Raw genomic sequence first — 20,698 nt, forward strand, 5'->3', positions numbered from 1 at the left:
CTGCAGCAAGACCGGAGCAGGAGCACACTGGGATAGAAGAAAGAATCTGTGCCCAAAAGAGCATGGCCCTTTCATGGAGGCCCTTTCATGCCATAGTTACTTTGCTTTTCCTGGTTGAGCAACGGAAGACCTTAAGTCAAGAGTCTTGGCATTTATCAGCTTGCTCGTGAATATTTGCTGAGTTCTCTGGAAAAGTCCTTTTCTCATTGTTTGCTGATAAAGGTAAAAAATGAAATCATGTTCTTGCTGCGTGGGAGCACTTTATTAGATCTTTAGCACTTTGAAGACGACCCATCAGTGGGATGCTATGTAACGGAATTGTGACTTCCCCCCTCCCCCCCAGTTTTTGTAAAAAGGAAAAAAACTGCCAAAACTGAGGAAATTGTACTTAGACCTAAAACTAGAAGTGTTAAAAATGTTACAAAGTTGAGTACTGAGTAATTTTCATTTCAGTACCATAACTAAATGAACTGTGAAACATTTCTTTGGCCTGTTCATGCCAAATTACGGGATTATAATATAGTCTTTATCTGCCTGATAACATGCTGGTTTTGTGCCCAGTCTGGCCTTGTGTATTGTACTGGCTGTTGCTCTGAGCTGAATAAGGAAGGAATTAGGAGGAACCAGTGAATTCAAAGACTACTGTTTTGATCCCACTAGATGTTGAAAAGTCCGTAGGCTGTGACAGAAAGAGCGGGTTTTGGGATACAGGCAAGGAAACAGTGGTCTCGGTTGAAGAGACTAAGGATAAGGAAACGGAATTATTTCTTACTTCTGAGGTAATTCTTGTAAGAAGCGCGTTCATCAGTTGAACTGAATTTTCTGCAGTCACTAGCTGTGCATTAGTCGTTTTCTGAGTGCCTGACATAAGGAATCTTGATAACCAGATTTGCGCCAGCGTTTGATCTTCCTGGATACAGCTGAAGTTGGTGGATGCTGTGCTTGGGCTATGCAAATGAGACGTTAGGTGAAGCACTCCTGTACAGAAAGCTGTTTCAGACATCACGCCATCATGTAAGTTCATGCATGAATAACTGAAGTGACTTCTGATGAAGTCACCTTGTGCCTGGGGACATCACTAGCCTTCGTAATCACTCTGCCTAGTGACTTCACTGGCTGTGTAATTCCTTTCTAAAACCATAATGATATTTCCTAATGTGGTTTAGGGAAATGTTTGTGGAACTCCCAGGTACAGCCATGATAAGCACAGAACAAAATGCAGATAACGTGTGTTCAGATTGGAAGTTGAACAATATTCACTGGGCTCTGTGATGTATACAAAAGAGTATGTATGTATGCCTTTTTCAAGAACAGACCCATTTGATGGATAAGTGAAAAGATTTGTCTAAGTTGGCTGACATTCCAATGATATTTCAGATTACGTGGTTTTGTTTAGGAAAAAGACAGATATAGTGTCTGCTGTTCTTGGTCCAGCATGACTGCCATGTGCAGTGACGTGCTAGCAGAGAGCAGCAGGAGACTGAAGGTGATTGTTGTCCAGAATAGGAATCCGAGATTATATTAATTCTAATATTTAGGAGACTAGATTAGACAGTGAGTCATAGTCCATCCTAACACGATCATCTTGCACTGAGCTAAACAGCATATGAGAAAGAGTTTAAAAAAAAAAAAAGTCCTCATGCTGCTTTGTGTTTTGTTACTTGTTAGAACAGTTTTGAGTGTTATCTGATTAATTTTTTTTAAAAATCTAGTAAAACACTTTCATAGTGACAGTAATGTTAGCCTGCACGTGAAGAAATCAGTATAATCATCTTCATTAAAGTTATCCTCTGCCGGTCTTTACTGTCAAATCTCCCACAGCCAGTTGCTCCACTCCAAGACGGAGAATAATGATCCTTTTTATAATTTTTGCATTTTACTTTCTGATTCCGCTTTCTTCTACCTGTCAGTCACTCTTGCCTGTTTGTTTAGCTCTCCTACAAGATTAACCTTTGCTCCATCTTAGCTGGTGTGCCTCTTCTTAGTCAATGTACAGAATCACCATTCTGTCATGTCTCAAAATGTACTTCTGCAGTATGGATATTTCCTGTGGCCTTGCCTAAACTCATAAGTGGTACTGCCCTGACTGACGTTGTTAAAGCTGCTTTATTGATATGAAGTTGATTAAAAGGTGTATATATATTCACGAAAGTGAATAAACTGTCCTCCTGTGCTTTTGTGTCAGTATAACTGTGTCCATAGTATCAGTTACATGGTATATCCATATGCATGTATGTGTACATAAAATTCACTCCCAAAGTATTTTAGTAATGCAAAAACTTGTGTATAATGGACATAATGAAATAGTCAACAGTTGAACTGAAACTTGCAAAAGTTTCTTTTTTTTAATAAATTGAAATACCAGTTTGGAAGTCATGGGCTTCACATTCTGCTGCACGCAAGTTATAGCTACTGGAGAGTAAATTTCAGAAACCTCCTCCTCACCCAGATGATACTGCTGTCTTTAGCAATGTTACAGTTCACAGTAACCTCTTCATCCGATGGCAAGCTGATCTCTAGAATACTCTGCCTGGGCTAAGTGTGTGCACCTTCAGCAGTTATTAGGGGGTAAGTGGAACTTAACTAACCATTTCACGTGTTTTTTCTCTATACAAAGCTGTAATCCTCCATAGGATAGGCTTTGGGAAGCAGGGCTGTTTCAGGTAGGGCTCTGACTTTCTTTTTTTATTTATCTAAAGACTTACAGCAGAATAATCCTCTGGGGTTGGTCAAATCTCACTAGGGTGAAGGCTATGACAAATAAATAAGGTTTGTTCCATTTTCCGAGTAGAGTTACAAAATACCTTTATACGATGACAGCTGCGATCACACAGAGCAAAGATGGGAAGAGAGTAAGGAATTACCCTGCCTTATACTGTTGAAATCTGGTTAAAGCAGTGTTACTGCTGTACTCTGAAGACAAAGAGAAAGGAGGGAGTCTGGGACCAGATGGGCTGTATCCAAGAGTGCTGGGAGAAACCTGAAGTCTTTGAAAGACTGTACAGCGGGGGAGGTCCCTGAGAACTGAGGAGAGGCAAATGTTGTACTTATCTTCATAAAAGGCCAAAAGAATAATTTGGAGAATTACAAGCCAGTCAGCCTCTCTTCAGTCCCTTTGAAAATCAGGGAATGAGTCTTCTTGGAGCACATTTCTGGGCACATGAGGGAGAATTAAGGCGACTGGAACCAGTCAGCATGGATTTACCAAGGGACTGACTGACTTGATTGCCTTCTATAAGAAAAAAAGTCTGAATTTGTACATAATGAGAAAGCACTAGATGTCATCTTGACTAGCAAGATTTTTCATGCTGTCTCTGACAATATCCTTGTATCCAAGTAAGGCTGTTATGGTCTGGATGGATGGGTGGGTGGATGAACGGACAGCTAGCTGTGGAAAAAAAAAACCGCTGGTTGTATGGTCAGGCTCAGAGGGCAGTGGTCATGATCATGAGCCAGCAGTGTGCCCTGGCAGCAAAGGAAGCCAACGGCATCCTGCGTTGTGTGAACAGGAGAATTGCTGGTAGATTGAGGCAAGTGATTATCATCCTTTACTTTGCATTTGTTAGGACACATCTAGGATACTCTGTCAAAGTTTGGATATCCCCAATACCGGAAAGTCATTCACAAACTGGAGTGAGTTCAGGGGAGGGCTGCTGAAATGATTGGGGCTGGAGCACTTGTCCTGTGAGGGCTGGGGAAACTGGGCTTGTTCAGCTTGGAGAAGAACTGGCTTTTGGAGGACTTAACAGCAGCCCCCCAGGACTGTGAAGAGGTTGTCTAGAAAATGGAACCAAGCTCTTTACTGAGGTCAAGTGGGAGGACAAGAAAAAGTGGTCATAAAATAACACAGCATTTTCTGACCTGAGGCAAAGAAAAGACAGTCAAGCACTGGAACCAGTTGTCCAGAGAGACTGTGCAGTCTCCATCCTTAGAAGTTTTCAAGACCCAGCTGGAGAATGGGTAGAGGAACAATCTGATTTGCCCTCATAGCTGATGAAGCTGTGAGCAAGCAATTGGACTATAGACCTCCTGAGGTCCCGTCTAACCTAAATTATTCTATGATTCAGTGAATCCAAACCTCTATTTTTGGATGAGGTAATGGAAGACTGTTGAGAATACAATGTTTTGTGTAGTAGATAGGAGACTTGACAAGGCAGAGTGGCTCAAATGAGAGATGGTGTGGAAGAGAGGAAGGGGTAGCAGGAAGACTTTGAGAATTTTGTAGAACTGGCATTTATTCCGCACCTAGAATTGCAGCTTTTGGGTTAAAAACATGGAAGAAGTAGGTGTTTTTCATAGCTTTTCAAGACAACTGTGATTGCAAATCTGGTTTACTCAAAATATTAATCTGTGCTGAGCAGGTTCAGAAGTTCATCTTTTTTCTTTTTTTCCCTCCCAGCTAGAATGTCTGATGCCCTGACTTCTTTCTTTAAACTGTATTTCAAGGAACAGGATCTGATGCAGTCTCCTGCAAGTCATGACATTTTTGAGAATCCATTTAGCCTCTGTTTCCTTCCTCTGGTGAATGCTGGGGCAGGGAAGAGCATGGGGAGAAGGGGTATCATGCTTACAGTATTGTAAAGTAGACTACAGTGCTGTGGTTTATTGTAGGGCTATAACTCATATCTGAAACATGCAAATGGGAGGTGGGAAGCTAGGGCCAGGGAGTCGCAGTCTGCTCATTTTAGTTGTCTGTGTTTTGCTGATTCTGCATCAATATTCATTCATCTGATGATGGTTGTGGAGAGTTTGTGTGCAGCTGTAGTATGTTCTTTCTCTGTGCTTTCCTCAGTATTTTTGTGAAAGTAAAAGGCAGATAATTATAGAGGCTGTTTTGTATGACCACGCTTACCTGACACAACATGCAGGCGTGACCTCCTCTTAAGCCTGTCATCAGGGTAGCCGATCACAGTAGACCTAAACTTGAGTAGAATTATATAGAATATTGTACATTACAGTTTCCAGCTGTATTAGCCAGTAAACTCCCGTTGAATATCTAGTTGGAATTTGGTGGTGTTAACAGAAAAAAATCAAATATTTCTAATTTTAGGAATTTTATGTTGAGGTTTATGTATACAAATGGAATCCCTCTGTCTTAAGAGAAAACTGAAGTGGTTGAATGCTTCAAATGATTTGAGTAGAAGCTGGTTTATACTGTGGTGTTTTAAAAATGTATTTTAGAACCTGAACTGTATCCCACCTGCTGTTATTTTATTTTTTTTTTTAAGGAAGAAATATTTTTTTTTTTTATAATAGCTCATCAGGCTAGATATTTGTATGAATTGACGGCATGCTACGTTAAATATTTATTGTAGCTGAGATTTTCAATGGGACTCACGTGCTCAAATCACATTGTAAGTCTTGGAAAACCCTCTTGCACGTCGTTGTGTGCAGAGCAGCTCTGACTACCTGCAAATGCATGCAAGCAAGTAAACACATGAGACTGTTGTTAAAGTGAAAAGCTGTTAAAGTGCTTGTTCTGCACTTCTATTTTAAGTATGGTGGGAAAGCAGGAAACTTCTACAGACAGCTTTACTTCATGTGGCATTAGGGAATTAATTTGGTTAAGTGTTTGACATATTGCTTGGCAAAGTGGAGTTATTGTAGCTGCGTGAATGCACTGGAATTCAGTTCTAAATGTATTTAGCTCTTCCTAGTAGCTTTCTAAAAATATTACCTTAATGAAAACTAACAGATGTTAAATGTCTTGTAAGTGACACTTAGGGTTCTTGCAAGGGGGAAACCCTCAGTGTTTCCATAATGACTTGTGTCCTCTGTTTTCATTTAAAGTGAGATTTCTGGAAAACACGTGGTTGCAGAATTGTATCTTTCATCTTTCCCTTTTTCATAATGAAAAAATCCGTCTAGTGCCTTTTGTTACAGAGAAAAGAATTCTAAAATAATTCTGTCTTCCTGAGTTTGTGGATTGTTTGAAACAATGGAAATAAAGTGAACTGTGCAATTATTTTCCCTCCTAGACTTGTAAAGTCTGAGTTTTGGCAAACTTGCCAGTTTGAATGACTTGGTTTACGTACACTTGGTTTTACATGATCAACCAACTCCCTCTGCCTCATGAAAGTATCACAGTCCCAGTGATCTCTTGATTGCCAACCATATCTCCAGCTTGTTCTCTTTTCTCCACTTCGTCCTCTTCCTCAAAGTAAAAAATTAATAGCCCTAAGTTACTGTGACCTATAAAATAAAATAGATGCCAGTAAGTACTGGTAATTGTGGTGTTTGCTTAGGACTACTGTGGCTTCATAAAAACTTACATTGTAATGGTAATACTTGCCCCTGTTATTGTAACAGCTTAATGTGTGGATTTTTGAGGCCAGATCTATGATCTTATTATTTCACTTGCACAGATAATAACTGACATTTTAAAGAACAAACCATGTTGAAAGAATTGCCCATAAATTAATCAGTCTTGGGACCATGCCTGTGAACTATGTGGTAAGGGTAATAATATTTAATTATTGCTACGCTTGTAAACTTCCTGGGATTGCAGAGTTACACAGTCTTCCTCTGAGTTCAGTTCTATATTAAGTTTTAAGACTGTGGCTATAGTAGTTGGTTGCCCGACAGTACTTAGGAGTCAGAGTATTGTCTTCAGTTGCTTTGTTATATATTGATTTCCCATTTTTGTTTAAGTCTCATTGTGCTATAAGGAACTATTTTTTTTTCACTGTCTAGGTATCTTTTCGTAGTCATCAGGCCAGAGGCTTTCTACAGCATAAATGTATTAAGCACAGCCATGTGCCGATTTCATAGCATCATAGAATACTAGGCTGGAAGGGACCTTGAGGATCATCTGGTCCAACCTTTCTAGCACAATCTAGACGAGATGGCCCAGCACCATGTCCAGCTGAGTCTTAAACATGTTCAGTGTAGCAGAGTCAACCACTTCCCTGGGGAGATTATTCAATGATTGACTGTTATTGTGAAAAATTTTCCTCTCGTGTCCAATTGGAATCTCCCTGGGAGTAACTTGTGCCCGTTACCCCTTGTCCTCACCATGTGACTCCTTGTAAAAACGGAGTCTCCGTCTTCTTTGTAGCTCCCCTTTAAGTACTGGGACATGGTGATGAGATCACCTCTAAGCCTCCTTTTCTCAAGGCTGAACAAACCCAGCTCTCTTAGTCTATTCTCATATGGCAGGCTTCCCAGACCCTTGATCATCTTGGTGGCCCTTCTCTGGATCCCCTCCAGCCTGTCCACATCTTTTTTGTATAGCGGGGACCAGAACTGTACACAGTATTCCAGGTGTGGCCTGACAAGCACTGAGCAGAGTGGGATAATGACTTCTTTATCTCTGCTGGTGATGCCCTTTTTGAAGCAACCCAGCATCCTATTGGCCTTCTTGGCCGCAGCAGCACACTGTTCGCTCATATTGAGCTTCCTCTCCACCAGGACCCCCAGGTCCCTTTCCACGGAGCTGCTGTCTAGCCAGGTGGATCCCAGTCTGAGCTGCACTTCTGGGTTATGTTTTCCCAGGTGCAAGACCTTTTACTTGTCCTTGTTAAACTTCATAAGGTTCTTATTAGCCCACTCTTCCAGCCTATCCAGATCTCTCCCTTCCAGAGTGTCTACTTCCCCACTCAATTTGGTATCATCAGCAAACTTCATCAGGCTACCTTTGATCCCATTATCCAGATCACTTATGAAGATATTGAATAGCGTTGGGCCCAATATTGATCCCTGGGGGACCCCACTTGTGATGGGTTGCCAATTTGAAAAAGAGCTATTTACCACCACCCTTTGGGTGCGGCCCGTCAGCCAATTCCTCACCCACTGCACAGACCACTTGTCCAGGCCATAATGCATCACTTTCTCCAGGAGGAGGCTGTGGGGAACCGTATCAAAGGCCTTGGAGAGGTCCAAGTAGACAACGTCGACTGCTCACCCCATGTCAACCGAGCAGGTCACTTTATCATAGAAGGCCACCAGATTTGTCAGGCACGATCTGCCTTTTGTGAAGCCGTGTTGGCTTTTCCCAATCACGTGCGTCATTTGACTTGTGATGGCCCCCAGGAGGATCTGTTCCATGACTTTCCTGGGGATTGAAGTGAGACTGATGGGCCTATAATTACCCAGATCCTCCCTTGAGCCCTTGTAGATAGGGGTAAATTTGCCTTCCTCCAGTCCTCTGGGACATCTCCCGATCTCCATGACTTCTCGAAGATTATAGAAAGTGGCCCCGCAATGACATCAGCCAGCTCTCTCAACACCCTCGGGTGGATGGCATCAGGGCCCATCGATTTGTAGGGGTCAAGCTCCTGTAATAATTCACGTACTAACTCCTTCATCACTGATGGTGGGAGTTTGTAAGATGGCGAGTGCAATGGAAGGGAGAAGGAAAGGATACACTCCTAGGGAAAAGGCATAATAAGGTTTAAAACAAATGGATTTGAACTGTTACCATTTTGCAGCAAGCATAATAACCACCAGCTCTTGATGTTTTGATCGTGGCGTGCACATAGCACAGAATATATTTCCACAAAACAAATTTTGGCAGTTACAGCCACATTAACATTTTTCCAAAAGAAGCAATGAGAGTTGTGAATAGTGCCAAACTCAGCCTTCTGAATTGCACCATAGGCAACCATTATAATGTTATCTACAAAAAAGCCTAATACACTTTCACATTGTGTACTACTGTTTATCTATCAGTATTAACTTATATCAATTTAATGGATACAGGACTCAACTCTCACAGAGTTCATGGTTTTTAAAGTTGAGTTAACGTTGATTAATGAAAGAGTGAAGAGTGAAAAACAAAATAATTTGAATTAAAAGAAAGGCAGGTTCATATTCTAACATTATTTTGTATGTATGCTGGTATGATGTGCATGGCAAAGGCATAAGGTTATTAGGTGCTGAACTCGGGTACAATAGCAGTTGGTCATCTCACCCCCTTACTCTCCTTATGAAAATTCAAACTCAAATATTTAAGCCTAGATCCATCTCGCTTACATTCATTTTGCCAAACTCTCCCTTTCTGAAAGGAATCTGGTCTAAACTCCTCATGTGGGTTTCCTCTTTAGTCAGTGGTTAAGACTAAATAGGATAAAGACTCTTTCAGGTACTGATTTCATGATTTGTCTTGAGGATGACACACTTGCTAAAAGTGCCTTGTACACTGAGAGTACAAGGGTCCTGAAACGCCTGACACTCAGCAGGTAAAGCAGAGGGACAAATTCCCCTATAGAAAAACAGCGATGTGACCGTGTACAGAGACTCAGTGCTACCACTGTTCAACATGTTTTTTGGTGTTGTTTTTTTGTTTTTTTTTTTTTTTTTTTTTACAGGTCCATGAAGGATTCTTGGAAAACAAGACTGCTCCCATAAATGTCAGTGCCACCAGCAGTTCTTCTGAGAAAAGGAGTACTGATTTACGAATATACATGCTGTGTTTCCTGCCATTCCTGATCCTCCTCGTCTTTATCCGTAACCTTAAGAGCCTGTCCTTGCTTTCATTGCTTGCCAATCTGTCCATGGCTGTCAGCCTGCTGATCATTTACCAGTATATTGTTAGAGTGAGTATAAAAAAGTTTATAATTTTTTTTTCCAGTGTGACGAGTTGTATTTGTTGCATGTGGCAGTTGGTCTCTGATAGATATGTACAGATGGGCAACTTCTGAAAGGCAGAATGATCTTGTATTTTATTGAGGCATCTTAATTTAAGGAGGTGCCATAATACTTGAGACATGCTTTAAACACGAACTTTTACAGTACTTTTGAAAGAAAGGATAATATTGCTGCATTTAATAAAAATATGTATTGTAATGACTTGGAATCCTTGAGTGGAAGAATATGTGAATTTTTATGGGTTGCACACAGAACTCGCAAGGCTTTAATCTGTGGTCAGTCATCTTGTTGCAGCAGCAGAACAGTTTGAACCGCAACGTTTGTTTCTAGTGTTTCTCCAGTACAATCAGGAAAAATTTAAGAGTTACCCTTTAAGAATACATATTGCAGGCTTCCATCTCCCGAGAAGTTGAACAGGTCCTGCATTTTTCTGGGTTGCTGCTGTCTTTCATATTTGGAGGCATTTCATAATGGAACAAATTAAACTGATGGCTAAAAAAAAAAATCACATGTAGAAACCTGTACTTTCTTATGATTCTTTCTTATGATTTTTGAAAAGTGATAAGTGATAGACACAGTTGCACAGATGATGTAGATAAGTGGTGAGTGCCACTATTGTTTGAGAAAGCTTTCACATGAGTGTATAAAATGAGTGGGAAGCGGAGGATGAGGAGGAAAGCAGAAAAGCCAGAGAGAGGTATTGGCTGGGCAAGGAGGCAGGAGCAGTTACGTAGGAGAGATTGGAGGAGATAGAGAGTAATTAATTGTTCTGCAGGAACTCAGCTTGTACTAAAGAAGGTTTTCTTTTTACTGTCCCTTATGGTTATGAAGAATATCTGTGCAGTATAAAAGCAGACTAGAAAATACAATATTCTGAGAATAGCATAAGTTTGCAGAAGAATAAGCTTGAGGTGTGAGCTTTCCCTTTTGTTTTAATTGACGCTCACTCACATACACCAGTGTGATAATTGTGAAAATTTCTAGTGTCAGTAATGTGAACCTAGAATAAATATATCTGTGTCTGTGTATGGGTGGGAGGGTGGCTATGAATGTGTATACAGGACTAAGTTTGCAAGGAAAACCAGGGATTTTAAATAGCAATGCATGCACCGCTGTCAACATGTACTGAGTTTTCTATAGCATAACATGTCAATCAAAATTGTAGGAACAGCTAATGCACTTTACATAGCACTGTTTTGCTTTGTTTTCTTCAGGATATAGTAGATCCTCGAAAACTGCCTCCTGTGGTTGGCTGGAAGAAATACCCACTGTTTTTTGGGACTGCAATATTTGCTTTTGAAGGAATCGGTGTGGTAAGTGCTTTTTACTTACTCTTCAAAATACATGAATCTGTGCTGGACAATAGGATACAGGCAGTTTTACTCCTGTTGTTATTTAATTGTTTCTGTTGAAGCACTAATCTCCCATGTTGATATGAAAAGGGTTAATTTCTCTTGTGAAATAAGGCAAAAGTTGAGGACAAAACATCCCCGTCAAAGGGGAGTTTGGTGAATACCGATTGCTACTTGGACACTTAGCACCTTCCCAAATTATAAGAATGTCTTTAGTTCCAAATAGATTGAGACAATAGTGTAAGAATAACTAGTATCATAATATGTTATATAATAATGTAATACTCAGCTAATAATATGATGATACTATAATTATAATGATTCAGGAGCTCATTTTTAGGTGATGAGGGTGTAAAAATAGAAATATATTCAGCATTCTTCTTTTCCTTTGGGATCACAGAGGACAAAGTGATTTATTAGAAATGCATTATTCTTCCTGCTTCAAACTTGTCTGTAGGTGTGACTGGACATAGATGGAAATGATAAGAAAAAGGATAGAAATTTCAGAATATTTTTTTGATTCATGGCCTTCTGACAATGAACCTCAATTCCTCATTGTTTCCAGAAACATGTCAATTAAATAGATCTATCACGCTGAAAATTTGGTTTTTAAAAGTGGATCTTTTTATTACTGTTTCTAAGGGCTTTCTGATTGCATCTCACACTAGCAAAGTTTGCAAAATAGCAGTTTTGTTCCACATGGCGTATTTTAAAAAATAGCCAAACAGGCTTCTGGGAATGGTAGGTCATAATGTGTTTAAGCTGTTGGGAAATTACTATATACACTTTGTTACTAATATGATTACATACTTCAGCGAGTGTTACTGTACGCTTAAAACTAAAAAACAAGCAAACAACACCCTCACCCTCCAAAACCCCAACCAAACCAACCCCAAACCAGTATGCAATTAGTCTGAAATGATTGTCATTGACATAACACGGGAGAGTTTTCAAATCTCTTTTCTGGAACTGTCAGCACTGCATTAAACCAGGGTATTTCACCCTGCTGCTGTATTATCACTGCCAGAAGAGCCGAACAGGAAAAACTTTTAACTCTACTATGTTACAAAAGTGTGTTTTCACACATGGTATATGTGGATCTAGTGACTGTGAGTCTCCATTTCTCAAACTGTTGTCGACCGTTTCTCAAACTGTGAACTGACTGATGCAGAGGTTTAGCTGCCGTATATTTGAGTGTACCTGGACATCTTTCCTTTTGTCATCTGCAAGTTCCGTCATAGGAAATGAGCCATTTGTCTGGGATTGTTTGATGCCTACAAGTCTTGAGCAAAAAACCACACTCAGTGAATGTGATAAATTGGGCTATACTAAGCTTCTTGCTCTTAAATTGTATAGTCTGTCTGGAACAGACTGCACTTACTGCATGTGTGTAAATGCAAGACATCTACCGTAGGTCTGATGTAGGTCCCAGTTGTATTAGATTTGTTGCTCACGTGGGGCATAGCGTGTGGGTATGTATTTGTAGCCAGGAAATCCCAAATGAGAGTCCTGTGAGCCTCAGGGACGTGTGGAAGGCTTACCATTGTGTAGCGATAATTTACTGAATTATAGGTAGGGAACTGATTGATGGTAATTATTTTCTGGCACATTAGATCCCATGTTAGACAGCTCTTTAAATTTACATCGGCAGCGGTAGCATTGACTTCCGACGTAAACCTTTGAAGAATTGCCCAGACGGTAGTGCTTGATTGAAGCCCTGGTTGTCACTAATGCCATCTATAAGAACCCCAAACTTTTTTCCTGCTTTTATTCAAGAGCATATAATGTAGGGTTCATTCGAATTGTACCTTTAAAACATAAAAATATTTCTTGATATTATTAGATATTGGTGTTATACAGTTATTGTATACGTTCCTGTATCAGCTGTTTCAATTTCTTACTTGATCATAATTTACTTACTATTCAAAGCAAATGAAGAGTGTTTTAGTTTTTCCACTTTGTTACTGGTGTTTACAAACTAATTAAATGTTTATGTTCATTATGGTTTGATATATACTTTGTGCGTGTGTGTGTACATTACACAAGACCATTAAAATAATGTGGCTACCTTTACAAATTAGAATTATAGTAAAAGCGACAATCTAGAGCTTAATGTTTCTTCCCTATATGTAGAATGATATCAATATGCCTGTGCCTCTCAGGGATATTTTCAACACGTGTAATGTTTGCTCTGTGTTCTTAGTTGCATGCACCATAGAGAAGATTTGAAGAAAAAAAAACAACTTTCTGGGTTTGAATAATCAGTACTGAATAAAGTTGTTTAAGCATGAAATAAAAAAGATCAGTGGAGTGAACCGAGACACACGTTTCCACTTTAAATACTTAGTATTTCATACAGTTCTTGGTGATTCATTTAATTGATAACTAGTTATTACAGCTCAGTAAGTTACCATCACAGACTGAACTGAGAGAGAGAGAGAGATATGTGTATGTGTGTTCGTGACCTCTTGCAAATGTGAAGTGAAACACGTTTAAAATTCTTTCATTGAGATGTAAGCTAATGCGTTTCAATTCACATTACAATGGATTAAGAATATTCACAGTCAGTTGCTAATTTGTGATAACCTGTTAATCTGTGTCTTAATTACTGTTGTTCTTACATCCATGTGGTTGAATAGTTCTGATCAGGAGAAGAAACCACACCACTGAATTAGACTGGCTCCTTAGTCTGCTCTCTCTGACTGCAGGCACTCCAAATCAATTTCCCTAATCTTGGTCTGGATGTTAGAGGCTTGATTTTAGATTTTGTTCTGGAACGTCTTGCAAATAACACTTATTTCTGTAAAGCTATCTGAAAATGACATTATAAACAGAAGACTTAAGGTCTTAATTTTATCAGAAAAGTTGATTATGGTTGATTCATTTTATGCAATAAGTTGGTCTTAAACAGTTAGGAGGTCTCGTTTTTCCTTTTCCTTGATTCCAAACATACTTTATTCTAATTTAGACTGAACTCATCTGAGAGCTGCCAGATTATTAAATGTTTATGAACAGAGACAGCAGATGAAATTCTGAGTTTTTTGGGCTGGTTAAGTCATCTTAAGCAGAACCTAACAAGAGAGAAAAAATGCCATCAGTGTGGTTTCTCTTCCACCATTGTTCTGTGTAAAATGGTCTTTCCGACTAGGAATATTTAATGATCAACAATTTGAGTAGAGGAATAAATGATCTGTAAGGCACAGTATAAAACAGTACACCTTAGCCATAGCAGTCAGGAGGATTTCTTTTCAAAGATACTTAATTGGCTTTGTTTTCATTAACAGGGGAGTGGCTAATGTAGAAGGAAAATAATTGTCAGTTCATAATGTCATACTCGGTATGGAAACAAGTTTGTCTGGTTTCTTTGAACCAAATAATAGACTGCAGGGGAAATACTCTAGCACTGATTTTTGTTTTCATCCCATTGTTTCCAAAAGCTTTTTATTTATTGATTTTTTTCCTTCTTTTCTTTTAGTTTAGCACTTGTCATCACTTAAAGTATGACCGTAGTTCTTCAGTAACTCTATTAAAATTAGTGAGACTAATTAAACAGAGGAATCTAAAGTCCTGTTCACTATGGGGAATGTGATTCGGGGACGTGCAGTGATTCAGCAGATTCCTAGTAAGATTTTCTTCTTGAGCTCGAGAGAGTGTATTTGTCTTTTAGATGATGTGTGTAGGAACATGGGTTTTGGTTAAAATCTGTCATTAGTTTAGAACTGATTAGCTGCCCCCGTGTAATAAGAAAATCAGCAGTATGGAAGTAATTTGGAGTATCTGCTTTAGCTATAGTCGATCCCTAGATAAATAGACTTTAAGAACCTTAATTTTACTGACTTGTGTCTGTAATAACTCAAAGGAGGAAGGGTAGCCTATTTATAATTGAAATTTGGAATCTCAAGTAAACCAAGGCAGTGCCTAGAAACTAGTACTGTTGTAATACTAAGAGCTAGTTAAACATTTCATCAGCCAGTGTTATAAAACTATTTTGAGATAGTGTAATTAAAATAAAAAATAATTCATAGGATAAATTGATTATATTAATGTGATGAATTGAGCTCTTCATATCTGCCTGCGAGATCAATCTAAACTCTTATTTGATGGCAGATTTGAACCGTTTTGTCATTTTGCTAAAGTCCAGGCAAGTTGTTCATTTGTTGCTACAGCTACTACAGCAGAAATAAGGTTAGTGCCATCAAAGGGCTGATTAATGTTAATGCATGCTAAACTCTGATACGTGTAACAACAGGATTAAAAAGCGCTGCAGTCTGTTGCTTGTACTATTCATTTCTTTGCTCCCTGTTTGAGGTGTCTGTAGAAATGGGGTCACTGCTGATTGGTGTAAGGTACCTGCTGCAAATTGTGGATGTCTTGGCAGCCATGTGGTAGTGATCGCTGTGTGCTAGCAGGAGGAGTTGGCAGCAGGGTTACCCGCTGATCCCTTAACACTGAGTTAACAAAGAGGACCCGAGAGCTCAGTACTGTCCATCTGGTGGTTATCATTCATAGTGTTGAGAGTTGGTTTGGGATTTCAACACTTGTAAGTTAAGATCTTAAGATCGTCAGGGTGACCTTGTGAAAATTGTATTGACTAGTGACATCAGAAACAGTAGTAGCAACAGAAATGCAGTACTCTGGATACAACAGACCATTTTAGATACTTGGTTTTGTTTTAATCTTTAAAGTGAGGATTTCTGTTCAGAAGGCAATAATATGTTGATTAGGAGCTGGAGAATCTATATTCAGCCCTCTGTGGACCTTCTTGAGTACAGGGCTCTGCTAGGGATGGGAGAATCTGCAGCTGCTGCTTTCCCTCTGTGCTTTGGCTTCTCTCTGGCTGGGGGTTCCCTGGGCCAGATGATGCTACCTGGCAAATCACGGGGCTGCTGTTCAGCCCTCGGAAGAGAAGAGAGCACCAACACTGCTTCTTGAATACAGGAGCTGCAGGTGATATAATGGAGTGAAAGTGTCTTTCACAGAACGTGTCGCATTATTTTGTAAGAACTGTGTTCGAGAGCCTCTTTCATATTCCAAAGGTGAGTAGGTCTGGTTTTACAATGAATGTGAGATTTTTGTTATTGAATCAAAAAGTAACTTCAGACTGTGCTCCTGAGTGTGCCCAAAATGTAGTTAAACCTCTTGAACATAGTTTTCAGAAGAGTGTAAAACCAAAGCCTTTGGGCTTGGCTACGTCTGTAGCATTACCATGTGCAGGTACTAGCTTTGCATAATGTTATGCTTATATAATAGCAGTTACACTTAATGAATATTTTGCAGTGAAAGTCTGGTTGGCTTTCTCGTTGGAGGTATAAAAACCAAATCCAAATGTGGAAGTGATATTTTAATATAAGCTTCAGGGGGAAGGAGGATGAAATAGATTCATAACATTTAAACAAGGAAGATAATTTTTCTTCTCTATTACTTATAAATATGCTAAGTTAAGTACGGTTTGTAAAATTGAGTATGTTTTTTTTTTCCTTGTTAAGTGCTGCAGACTGATTAACGTAGCGAAGAGAAAATGTTACTTTCTAACATCAATTTCAGGTTTGGAAAATAAGGCTTCTGATATTTTAGCCTATTACTTGAAGATGTTTGTTCAAACTGCTTTTGAACTTCGATATCACAGCTTCGCAGTAGAAGGTGGGGAGGTATTTGTATATGAACAGACAGGCTCTGGAATCACATTAGACGGCAGCTAACCGATTCCAGGAGATTTAAAAAATGGAAAACTAAGTGGATTATAATTCTAAAATGTCGTTATTTGGATTTTGAAAGTGATGCAGATGAACTTGTTAGGCCTGTGGCGTTGAGATAAAAGCCTCTCTTTGTCAAAAATTCTTTTGCCATATTAGTATTATCCTTTAAAAAAATTAATGAAACCCAATGGCACTCTTCTGTTGTCTTTAAGACCAGACTGGATTTGTCAGAAACAGACATTTAACAGGTAACATGACATCATAAATCTGCTCAGGGCATCTCTAGACCAGGGTGTATCAATTTCGTTGGTGTTCTTTTGAGATGATGCAAAGGCTTGTATCATCAAAAATATAGAGGATGGGAGTTCTTAGAGACTTTTTTTTGCATTTGGACACCCAAGTGTAGGTGACTGGATTTGATGACTGTGGAGATGATGTACTCCTAAATGTGCGTGGTAAATGTGGAGTTTAAATGTCTTGTCAGCAAGAGGCGTGTTACAGGTACTGTGCAAAATCACTTGGTTTGGATGTTTTCTGAAGGTAATTAATGTAAGAGAGGAGGAAAAAGATTATGGTCAAATGTGTAGAAACAGAGAATGTTGTTAGAAATAGCAGATAAAAAAATGTTGTGTCAGAAACTGTTAAAAATTCATCATCTGCCGTATTCAGCTGAATGTTGATAAAATCTCAGGCAACTTGATATTACCTCTTTATCAAGTTAAACATTCCTTACTGATATCCCTCACTTCCTGAGTATGGAGAAACTTCTTTTTACCCTGGAGACCCATTTGTTTGTGCATATTCTAACTTTAATACTCCCTATATTTACGGAGAGTCTTGCTAACACAAACAGAAGACTCCTGAGTATAACTTTCTTTCAGGCAGCATCCTACACCTGATGCTCACAACATTCAAATGTTTCTTTTTCCTTAGAAAACCTAAGATACACATGTATTTACACAACTAGGAAAATAAAGGCATTTTAAGTTTACTACTTGCTCGCCTGAAATCATTATGTGATTCTGTGACTTAGGAGAAATGGGAAAAAAGTAAGAGTGACAGTGTGCCAAGCTGTTGTGTTCTGCTTTGCCAGCTTGTGGTAGGTGGGTTTTGGGGTCTGATACACATGGCTTCAGTGAGAGACAAAAGCTAATTCTTCTGTTCAGATGTGACCCTGTCTTAGACGGAAAACTTGTCTGTCTTAAGTATACATGCAGTAGAGCCAGAGAGAGACACATACTTCTTATACTAATTATATGTATAAGTAAGCAGCATAGTTAAATAATTTCAGGTAGAAATATTTTATGTAGTTTATTTTGCTTTTTTGGTGTCAGATTTTTTTCGTTCCCCCTGGCCCATCATCCTGTCATCCTTCTAAGCTGCTGCTATTTTGCACTTACTTGTGATGGTCTTGGGTGAGATTTCCTCCTCCTTTCTGATATGTTCTGAGTTGAGTACTTGTCTGCAGTGTATGGAATTGTCTAAGTAATATTTAAATACGAGTCTTTGTTATGTGGCAAACCTTTTGAACGTAGCTAAAGGTTTAGCCTTTCATATCTGTCATTTAATTGGCAGCATCTCAACTTTACCATCTATAACAGTTTTTTTTCTCAGTCTCTGAACAGCCTTTTCATTGATGAAAGTAGCATTGCAGTGTGTGTGCCTGTGTGTGTATATATAATAATAAAAAATAAAATCTAAGTTCTCGTTTGCCTCTTAAATATTTTGCCAACATATTTATTTTGTAAATTAAATCTACTGCAAGTCATAGAATAATTTACATTTATTGGATCAAGCATGATGGAGACAACAGTTTAAAAAAAAATGATTTTGTTGTATGGCTCAAAATACTAGATGTTAATAGACCTACAATTTTGTCAAAGAACTTTTAAGCTCAGGGATCTTCTTGAATGTTTGCTGAAGAATAGTATTCCTAAACCAAAAAATTTTTATGAATACATGTTCTCCTGGATTTGAAAGAGCCCTAATCATCTACTGTTGAACACTTCTGCAAGCATCAGTAGTGGTTCCCTAACAAACATTGTGGCTTAAAAATCATATTGATTTGTCAAGAGCAGCAAAAAAAAATCGTAAAGGAAATGAGAGAGGTGGAAAGGAAAAATGTTGTAATGGCAAAGGCATTTGAAATAAGAAGATTATAGTAGGCAGTGATAGGTTGTGTATACTTCAACTTGTCTTGTACTCTGTGTATTCTTCAACTTGTTTTGTACTCAAGCTGTTTGAGAGCTTCATAGAAAAAGCAATGAGTAGTTTACCTGCCAAGATGCTGTGCTTTCATGTCAAATGGAAGTGTATGAAACTTTCTGTTCTTCGAAGAAAAGCAAATACAATCGTCAATGTCTTCCCTCCCTTCTATTTTGGATGGATTGATTTTTTTTTTTTAAATAAGATGGTTATTTCTTTGGATGGTGGTCATGTTAAAATGTAAGATGTGAATTGCAAAACCCTTTCTATTGCTAGGCTTTCTGTGTTGGGGTCTTGTTGGTTTTTAATTGTCTTGGTCCAGGAGTGTGCATGGCTCTTTTCAATGTTCCTTATCCCAGGATAGAGGAATTTCTGTATTTAGAGTTGTAAAATGTTCTAGGATCCTTAATCCTGTTTATTTCCTGTGATACTCATTAATCCTCGATGGAAAACATTGTCATTTATTTTTTTACATCTGCAGTCATGGAATTTGCTCAGCCCCATGCAGAATCTTGCAATATATGTGTACTTTGTCCCATGACACTTTAGAAGCTAAAGCAGCATATCTGTGGAAGAGCATTTTGGATAAAAGTCAAAAGACCTTTTGGGAAGACCTTTTTTTAGACCATTTGCGTTGAAACAGATTAAAGTTCATAAATTGTTTGGGTCCTGCCTATAAAGAAGCAGATATGGATAGGTGAGAACTTTGTGATCGTTATAACTTATTTTAAGGTGATTTAAATTTGATGTGGGTTTGATCCTTGGCTGGCATAAAGGTTTAAGTGTCATTGCGGCTTTGGGAAACTTAATTTTTAACGCATGAACTAGAAAGGGTTCAGAAATACTTGGTCATGTACTGTACCTTTATGTATTATTGCAGTGAACTATACTCTCCAGCAACACTTGTGTGTTTCTAACTCATATTTTCTTTTATCACTTATCCTGTAGAAATTTTGAGAGTAGCATAAGTTATAGAGGACACGCTAGAATATAATATTGTATAGTCCGTAGGCTACAGTTCCAAATGCAGTAGCGGGGGCGGGGGGGGGGGGGGGGGAGTAAAACTGAAGAGTGTGGCTGGAATTGTCTGATTAATTAGGAACATAATTTTTCTATTGACATATATCTTTTGCTGGATAAAATTGCATAGTAATGTTAAGAACTGCAAAGCATATAGCACTTCAATGATTTTGGCAGGACAAATATTTTAAAATATTAGTGACAGAACTAAGATGCTCTTTTTAGTTTACAGTTTGCATTGTGGGGAAGGATTTTAGATTTCATTCATGAATAAAGTCAGATAAGACACGATAGTACACAAAATTGCGTAGCTTCTGTTAAATTTCAGAGCAAGCTAAAGAGTAAATAAATGTTATAAAGGAGTGATAAATAATCTCTTAAACATAAAAAAGTAAAAAGGAAAAAAAAATGGAGAAAACGCCAGGTTCAGATGGCAAGCTAAGTAGTATTTCTAGAATTCCTTCAAGTGTTGTTAAATCAAGGCCATCAGAATTGAGCAATAGATTGTTTTTTGTGGATATGAGTAATTCTTTTTCCTGGTGAAACAGATAGGAAACTGCTTTGCTGGAATCTGAGAAGATTGGTTTTTGGAGTGATTGGAATTGCTCAGCAGATTTCAGACGGTAGGGTTCTGTAATGAGAACTTTGCTTCTGGATTTATCTATTTTGTACAAACCTTTTATTGTAAAAATTGATGTTCAGTCACCATTTGGCTTGTGTCTTTCCTTGGGTAATAGTAGCCACCCTTTTATTTCAATGTCATCTGTTAAGGAAGATTAGATTGTTTATTGCATTTGTTGCAAAATAGTGACGTTCTGTATGTTCCTCAAGAGAGCA

The 20,698-nt window shown here is 38.6% G+C and overlaps 1 protein-coding gene across 2 annotated transcripts in view; it reads left to right on the top strand.

Annotated features, from left to right (window-relative positions):
* The window catches only part of SLC36A4 (solute carrier family 36 member 4), a 127,209-nt gene that overhangs the window by 23,142 nt on the left and 83,369 nt on the right, over positions 1 to 20,698 (top strand). For both annotated transcript variants that reach the window (XM_009470373.2, XM_087757147.1), the window contains exons 7-8: positions 9,309 to 9,536; positions 10,803 to 10,901. In XM_009470373.2, coding sequence (XP_009468648.2) covers positions 9,309 to 9,536; positions 10,803 to 10,901 — 327 coding nt within the window. The remainder of the gene's footprint in view (positions 1 to 9,308; positions 9,537 to 10,802; positions 10,902 to 20,698) is intronic.

The sequence above is a fragment of the Nipponia nippon genome, unplaced genomic scaffold (assembly GCF_047370975.1).
Source record: "Nipponia nippon isolate SJK-2023a ecotype South Korea unplaced genomic scaffold, ASM4737097v1 scaffold_2, whole genome shotgun sequence".
Lineage (NCBI taxonomy): Eukaryota > Metazoa > Chordata > Aves > Pelecaniformes > Threskiornithidae > Nipponia > Nipponia nippon.